The sequence below is a fragment of the Oncorhynchus clarkii genome, chromosome 6, assembly GCF_045791955.1.
Source record: "Oncorhynchus clarkii lewisi isolate Uvic-CL-2024 chromosome 6, UVic_Ocla_1.0, whole genome shotgun sequence".
NCBI lineage: Eukaryota > Metazoa > Chordata > Actinopteri > Salmoniformes > Salmonidae > Oncorhynchus > Oncorhynchus clarkii.
Genome location: NC_092152.1, coordinates 55,264,016 through 55,272,942, shown reverse-complemented (window position 1 = coordinate 55,272,942; position 8,927 = coordinate 55,264,016). Strand labels below are relative to the sequence as shown.

At 41.5% G+C, this 8,927-nt stretch overlaps 1 protein-coding gene across 1 annotated transcript; it reads left to right on the top strand.

The window, feature by feature from the left end:
• Positions 1–2,755: 2,755 nt before the first annotated feature.
• LOC139411299 (fin bud initiation factor-like) lies at positions 2,756–3,846 on the top strand. Its single transcript, XM_071157419.1, has one exon. It carries the CDS (start codon positions 2,969–2,971, stop codon positions 3,596–3,598), a length of 630 nt encoding a protein of 209 aa, XP_071013520.1. The 5' UTR covers positions 2,756–2,968; the 3' UTR covers positions 3,599–3,846.
• The last annotated feature ends 5,081 nt before the right edge of the window (positions 3,847–8,927 follow it).

The window sequence follows — 8,927 nt, the reverse complement described above, 5'->3', positions numbered from 1 at the left end:
CTCTGTCAATCACCATATTCTTATCAGCAGACTCAGTAGCCTCGGTTTTTCTAATGACTGCCTTGCCTGGTTCACCAACTACTTTGCAGACAGAGTTCAGTGTGTCAAATCGGAGGGCATGTTGTCCTGTCCTCTGGCAGTCTCTATGGGGGTGCCACAGGGTTCAATTCTCGGACCGACTCTTTTTTCTGTATATATCAATGATGTTGCTCTTGCTGCGGGCGATTCCCTGATCCACCTTTACGCAGGCGACACCATTCTGTATACTTCCGGCCCGTCCTTGGACACTGTGCTATCTAACCTCCAAACGAGCTTCAATGCCATACAACACTCCTTCCGTGGCCTCCAACTGCTCTTAAACGCTAGTAAAACCAAATGCATGCTTTTCAACCGTTCGCTGCCTGCACCCGCACGCCCGACTAGCATCACCACCCTGGATGGTTCCGACCTAGAATACGTAGACATCTATAAGTACCTAGGTGTCTGGCTAGACTGTAAACTCTCCTTCCAGACTCATATCAAACATCTCCAATCTAAAATCAAATCTAGAGTCGGCTTTCTATTCCGCAACAAAGCCTCCTTCACTCACGCCGCCAAACTTACCCTAGTAAAACTGACTATCCTACCGATCCTCGACTTCGGCGATGTCATCTACAAAATAGCTTCCAACACTCTACTCAGCAAACTGGATGCAGTTTATCACAGTGCCATCCGTTTTGTTACTAAAGCACCATATACCACCCATCACTGCGACCTGTATGCTCTAGTCGGCTGTCCCTCACTACATATTTGTCGCCAGACCCACTGGCTCCAGGTCATCTACAAGTCCATGCTAGGTAAAGCTCCGCCTTATCTCAGTTCACTGGTCACGATGGCAACACCCACCCGTAGCACGCGCTCCAGCAGGTGTATCTCACTGATCATCCCTAAAGCCAACACCTCATTTGGCCGCCTTTCGTTCCAGTTCTCTGCTGCCTGTGACTGGAACGAATTGCAAAAATCGCTGAAGTTGGAGACTTTTATCTCCCTCACCAACTTCAAACATCTGCTATCTGAGCAGCTAACCGATCGCTGCAGCTGTACATAGTCTATCGGTAAATAGCCCACCCAATTTTACCTACCTCATTCCCATACTGTTTATATTTATTTACTTTTCTGCTCTTTTGCACACCAATATCTCTACCTGGTCATGACCATCTGATCATTTATCACTCCAGTGTTAATCTGCAAAATTGTAATTATTCGCCTACCTCCTCATGCCTTTTGCACACAATGTATATAGACTCTCTTTTTTTTCTACTGTGTTATTGACTTGTTAATTGTTTACTCCATGTGTAACTCTGTCTTGTCTGTTCACACTGCTGTGCTTTATCTTGGCCAGGTCGCAGTTGCAAATGAGAACTTGTTGTCAACTAGCCTACCTGGTTAAATAAAGGTGAAATAAAACATCAAAAATAAAATCTCAATTTGGTTGAGGTCAGGGGATTGTGGAGGCCAGGTCATCTGATGCAGCACTCCATCACTCTCCTTCTTGGTAAAATTGCCCTTACACAGCCTGGAGGTGTGTTGGGTCATTGTCCTGTTGAACAATAAATGATAGTCCCACTAAGCCCAAACCAGAAGGGATGACGTATCGCTGCAGAATGCTGTGGTAGCCATGTTGGTTAAGTGCGCCTTGAATTCTAAATAAATCAGTGTCCCACCGTGAGCATTTCTCCTTTGCCAAGATAATTCATCGACCTGACAGGTGTGGCATATCAAGAAGTTCATTAAACAGCCTGGTCATTACACAGGTGCACCTTGTGCTGGTGATAAGAAAAGCCCACTCTAGTGCAGTTTTGTCACAACACAATGTCAGAGATGTCTCAAATTCTGAGGGAGTGTGCAATTGGCATGCTGACTGCAGGAATATCCAACAGAACTGTTGCCAGATAATTTAATGTTCTTTTCTCTACTATAAGCTACTAATGTCATTTTAGAGAATGTGGCAGTACATCCAAGTGGCCTAACAACCGCAGACTACGTGTAACCACGCCAGCCCATGATCTCAGCATCTGGCTTCTTCACCTGCGGGATAATCTGAGGAGGGGAGGAGGGGGGGTTTGTTGAGGAGTATTTCTGCCTGTAATTAAATCCCTTTGTAGGGACAAACTGATTCTGATTCGGTGCCCCTGCCCAGTAATGTGAAAGGGCCTAATGAATTTATTTCAAATGACTGATTTCCTTCTATAAACTGTAACTCAGTAAAATCTTTGAAATTGTTGCATGTTGCATTTCATTTTTGTTCAGTATAATTAGTCTCGAGTCTGTCAGGTATCACGACTATAAAGGCAATGTAACTGCCTGTTTTTACAAAAGTAGGCTACCACATGGATAGGCATTCATTAAACTTTAAAGTGTATTGTGGGCCGAGACTGTATTCTATTTATCGGCATATAGGCCAGGACCGGGCCTGCAGTCAAATGAGACTGCGCTTCCTTTTAAGTGACGGAGCGGGGATGTAATTTGAGAGTTGAGAGGGGGTAGGCTATCATCAGTCAAAACCAAGCGCGGTGCTTGAGAAATCCAGATGTTGAGTTTGAAATTGAGGCACAAAGCTACGTCGGGCACTCTCACATTTATTTAAGTTGGATGCGTTTGGTATATTACTCCTGCGTGACGTCTTTGGGGTTTCTCTGTGTAAAGTTTAGGGAAAGTATTCCAAACTTTCACGTGACTGTTTGTGGCTGAACCAACAGCTACTTTCCTTGAAAAATAGTTGGCAACACTTGCTGCATAGGCTACACGAGGAGCGACCTTAAAGAAGACTTACAAATATCACCTAGCTACTTTCGGTCTTTTAAGTCTTGGATACCACATGCATTGCACGTTTGGAAATGTTGTGATTGGTGAGGGAATAAATAACATTTTTCTTGCGCTATAAAGGAAAGCCTCTTCTATTTCTCACGTATTGCCAGAAGTGGATAGGATGGCTTTTCTCCACTTACTCGCTATTGGGATGTTTTCATTGCCGCTCTGCGGTGCGTTTTTTAATGGACCTCTGTATCCCGAGATGTCTAACGGCACGTTCCATCACTACTTTGTGCCAGACGGCGACTATGAGAATAACGATGATCCGGAAAAATGTCAAATGCTTTTTAAAATGACAGACGACCGAAAATGCGTTCTTGACGAGGACCAAGATTCGGTCATCCGAGACGATTTCACGATCATCAAGAGACACATCGAAGACGCGGCCAGAATGCTGGAGGGGATCGGGAAAAGTATTTATTTTGATTTGGACGGAGAGGACAGCTATGGAAAATATTTGAGAAGGGAGACGACTCAGATTGGCGAGGCTTTTACAAACTCTGAAAAGGCTCTGTTAGAACTGGAGGTGAAATTCAAACAGAGTCAGCAGAACGAGCTGAAGGAGGAGCACCGCATAAACGACGACTTTCTGAACATGGTTGTCCACACAAGGGACGTGCTAAAGGGAACACTGGACATATCTGTGGGGTTGAAGGATAAACACGAGCTTCTCTCTCTCATAATTCGAAGTCACGGGACCAGATTAGGCCGACTGAAAAATGAATACATGAAGGTTAAACTTGGGTAAATCGGTTAAACCTAGTTGTAAAAGTAGACTATGAGGAAAATAATATTGGCGAAGTCATGTCGAATTTTATTGCATATTTATATTAACGGAGAGATAAAACATGCAGAGACAGATATGATACCAGTGTTTTATTTATTCAAAAAATACAATATACCTAGTAAAATGTAATTAATTGACAATGTTGTCGGTTCATTTTGTGTAGGTAGGTTTACTTGTGGCAACATTATTTGGGCATTTGCAATATGGCGTTGCGTTAAAATGCCTTTGCAATTGATAATTGTCAATGCCTTGCTCTGACGGAGATTTCAAAGATGACTGACTATTCATTCATAGCGGTGACGTTGTCTAACAGTTGCAACAGGTGTTATTTATACAGTATGTGACATAGGCCAACAGAATCTACTTGGCAGCATATTTCTCTCATAAATCCTGCCTTCAATTGAGTGAATTTGTCTGGAAATTATTGAAATGTTTACAATGCATCACAATTTGCATTTTTCTTTTTACAGTAAGGACAATTAACAAGAGCTTTAAATAATACTTTGAACAATTATTGACTTTGTTAAACATATAAGGTTGTGACTTATTATTTGTATATCCCTTTGCCATTTTGTGAATGCAATATCATTTGGGGAAATGTTCAGAGCATGTTATTGGAATAAATGCTGTGCGTGTCAATATCTATGTGACGGAAGAGCTTAATTGTATTCTTTATTTTTGGCTAATATGTTTCAATATCTGCAATATATATTGTTTTTCTTTTTTAAATGATATATATGGCAACAAGTATGATACATACTTAAGACTGCAGGCAGCACTCATGGACTTCAAACACTGGTGTCTGTGGCAACATTCCTAAAAGGTTTTGTGTGTTCCGTTTTTAATTAAAGATTTTGTGTTTGAAGTTCTACTCAGTTGTTGGGACAACTCGTTATTATAGACAAGACTGAACTACAGCTGGTGAAACCAATGATTTGCACAGCTTTCTAGGTCAAATGGTAGTTTGCCTCTTTACAGGTTCATCTCTTGTATGACCTAAATTGATATTGTTGTATGATGATACCATCTATTTTTTAATATTTGTGCAAATCTTTCTAAAACAGAAAATGGACATCAATCAACAAAGAGGTAAGAATATGTACTGAATACTATGAGAATATGTTGAAGGCTAGCTGTATTGGGTGCAGATGACTGAACTGCTCACTTTTGTGTCTGTGTCTGCAGGTATCTGAACAAAATCCAAGGTATGAATACTGTCATGTGCTATTTTGTGGATTCACAGACTTCACCCCCGTACATCTCTGATGAATATAACAGGAAACCTGTTTGATCACCATGCACTGCAAAATCATTCTGGCTATGGATACGGAGAACATCAACGCATTAACATCAACACATCAGAGGATATACCCATTGGACTTGGGGCTCTGCTGGGAGTTTAACTCATATTTTGATATTTTATTCTGCTTTGCCATTTAAATCATAATAAATACTGACAACTAAAATAGCACTCTTCATGACATGGTTCATATCCCTCTTGTTGGTGGAAAGAATTTATCATTACTAAAGCAAATATTCTTGCAATTCTATACATTTGATATTATTTGAGTGACCAAAAATGACAACAGAATCTGTGCTAAAAAACCTAAATAAAAACGTTAGTTGGCTTGGGCTAGTTGATCTGTATATTTCTGACAAGTTATAAATAGCTCTAAGGTATGCAATGACTAACATGACAAAAGGAACTGATGATGCACTACCCAATTTCAAAATTGCACCTTGTGAATTCTACTGTTACAACTTTCAAGAGTAAGTTTAAAGTCGGACTGAGTTCCTTAAAAACGTTTTATTTGTGTATAATTTTTTTGGGGAAGCACTGCTCTAGATTTATAGAGACACAATAAAAAGTAGATATGTAACGCTCAATGTGTTACATAAAGTAGGCTACGTGTAGACATCTAAATGTCACATCTTGATTGACATGATTTGAAAAACCCTGATTCGTGGCTTGATGTGTAATAATGCAGTTGATTTCCAACTCAATACATTTATTTTTTTTCATTTCCTGAAATTACTGAGTTAAAATGGAATTTATCCCAACCCTGGTGGTAGCCTGACAGAAGTCAAGGGCTGTGCGTGCAATAGCGATATGAGCAATTAGGCCAGTGAGAACACAATGTTCAAAGATTTACTCTTGGCATTGCTCTAGTTGATTTATTAGAAACAGTATGTACTTTATTGTTTATTATGCTGGTATTTATGATCATGGAAACAGAATAAAAATCTCTTGCTGTTTCTACACCTTGAAAGATTCCAATGCATGGACTTCAGATGCAGGCCAGTATCCTGTTATAGGAAGGATACATGTTTTAAACAGAGCACAGACAACTTGTTTGTCATATGATTTAAAGTATCTGATAAAGTTCATTGTTGAACATCCTGGGCTAACTTACCGTCACCAATGGAACTGCATAACATTAAAAAAATATTGTGGAGTTCATGTAGGCTACTATTTATGCAGGCTCCATTAAATTGTTTGTACCTTCATCACATTGTTTGCGTTCAACACTATAATGCCCACAAAGGTCATCACTAAGCTAAGGACCCTGGGACTAAACAATGCCCTCTGCAACTGGATCCTGGACTTCCTGACTGGGCGCCCATATGTGGTAAGGGTAGGCAACAACACATCTGCCACGCTGATCTTCGACACAAGGGCCCCTCGGGTGAGTTCTTAGTCCCCTCCTGTACTCCCTGTTCACCCACGACTGTGTAGCCAAGCACGAATCCAACACCATCATTAAGTTTGCTGACGACACAACAGTCGTAGACAACGCCTGATCACAGACAAAGATGAAACAGCCTATAGGGAGGTCAGAGATATGGCAGTGTGGTGCCAGGACAACCTCTCCCTCAATGTGAGCAAGACAAAAGAGCTGATTGTGGACTACAGGAATAGGAGGACCAAACACGCTCCCATTCACATCGATGGGGATGTAGTGGAGTGGGTCGAGAGTTTCAAGTTCCTTGGTGTCCACATCACCGGCCAACTATCATGGTCCAAACACACCAATGCAGTCGTGAAGGGGGCACAACAACACCTCAGGAGACTAACATTTTTCTGCATGGGTCCCCAGATCCTCAAAAAGTTCTACAGCTGCACCATCGAGAGCATCCTGACCAGTTGCATCCCCGCCTGATATGGCAACTGCTCGGCATCCAACTGTAAGAAACTACAGAGGGTAGTGCGTATGGCTCAGTACATCACTGGGGCCAAGCTTCCTCCCATCCAGAACCTACAGTGCCTTCAGAAAGTAGTCAGACCCCTTGACTTTGTCCACATTTTGTTACATTACAGCCTTATTCTAAAATGGATCAAATACAAATCCTCAGCAATCTACACACAATACCCCATAATGACAAAGCAAAAACAGGTTTTTAATATTTTTTGCAAATTAAAAACGAAACAAAAAAACAGATACCTTATTTATGTAAGTATTTGAACTGTTTGCTATGAGACTCAAAATTGAGCTCAGGTGCATCCTGTTTCCATTGATCATCCTTGATGTTTCTACAACTTGATTGGAGTCCACCTGTGGTAAATTCAATTGTTTGGACATGATTTGGAAAGGCACACACTTGTTTATATAAGGACCCACAGTTCACAGTGCGTGTCAGAGCAAAAACCAAGCCATGAGGTCGAAGGAATTGTCCGTAGAGCTCCGAGACAGGATTGTGTCGAGGCACAGATCTGTGGAAGGGTACTAAAAAATATCTGCAGCATTGAAGGTCCCCAAGAAAACAGAGGCCTCCATCATTCTTATATGGAAGAAGTTTGGAACCACCAAGACTATTCCTAGAGCTGGCCGCCCGTCCAAACTGAACAATCGGGGGAGAAGGGCCTTGGTACGGGAGGTGACCAAGAACCCGATGGTCTCTCTGACAGAGCTCCAGGGTTCCTCTTTGGCGATGTGAGAATCTTCCAGATAGAAAACCATCTCTGCACTCCACCAATCAGGCCTTTATGGTAGAGTGGCCAGATGGAAGCCACTCCTCAGTAAAACGCACATGACAGCCCACTTGGAGTTTGTCAAAGGGCACCTAAAGACTCTCACATCATGAGGAACAAGATTTTCTGGTCTGATGAACCAAGATTGAACTCTTTGGCCTGAATACCAAGCATCAAGTCTGGAGGAAACCTGGCACCATCCCTATAGTGAAGCATGGTGATTGCAGCATCATGCTGTGGGGATGTTTTTCAGAGACAGGGACTGGGGGACTAGTCAGGATCGAGGGAAAGATGAACGGAGCAAAGTACTGACAGATCCTTGATGAAAACTTGCTCCAGAGAGCGCAGGACCTCAGACTAGGACAAAGGTTCACCTTCCAACAGGACAACGACCCTAAGCAAACAGCCAAGACAACGCAGGAGTAGCTTCGGTACAAGTCTCTGAATGTCCTTGAGTGGCCCAGCCAGAGCCCGGACTTGAACCCGATCAAACATCTCTGGAGAGACCTGAAAATATCTGTGCAGCGTTGCTCCCCATCCAACCTGATAGAACTTGAGAGAATCTGCAAAAAAGAATGGGAGAAACTCCCCAAATACAGGTGTGCCAAAGTTGTAGTGTCATACCCAAGAAGACTCAATGCTGTAATCGCGGCTAGGGTTGCAAAGGGTCGGGAAACTTTCCGGTAAATTTCTGGAAATTTTCCATGGGAAGTTAAGCCTTGGAATTTGGGTAATTTTTGCTTAAATTCATCAAAATGCTAGCTTATAACAGTTAACCTTTTTGTGGGATACACATAAGGAAATTCTAGGTCTGGTGGCATATTTTGGTTAAACTATCCCCAATTTAATGGAATTGCAACCCTCTGCATGCACAGTGTATTCTTCCATCACATCTTCCATTCTGTGCAGCTGAATCTCAAGATCTTGCACACTAATGAGATGCTATTGAGCCCACACTGCTACACTGTCTGAGCCAAGGATTACATGCTTTCTGGTATGTTTTGATTACAACAACTGGGTAGGGTGAATATATTTTATACGACATACATTATTTTTTGTTAACTAGTAAATAGTAGCCTACAGCAAAATGTGTTTAACTCATTCTAACTTGTTAACATTTTCTGCTAGTTAGTTTTTGCTACTATGTGGGTTTTAGCTAGCTTGAGCCTGCTAACTGAGTGTTAATTCACCTGTTTCCATACATGTTTAATTTTAAAACATTTATCTTACAAAGGATTTGTTTAATCTAACTGCTTAACTATTTATCTGTATATGGAATTGTATTTGAGGTTTTTTTACTCATTTTCTTTCAAATCTTTA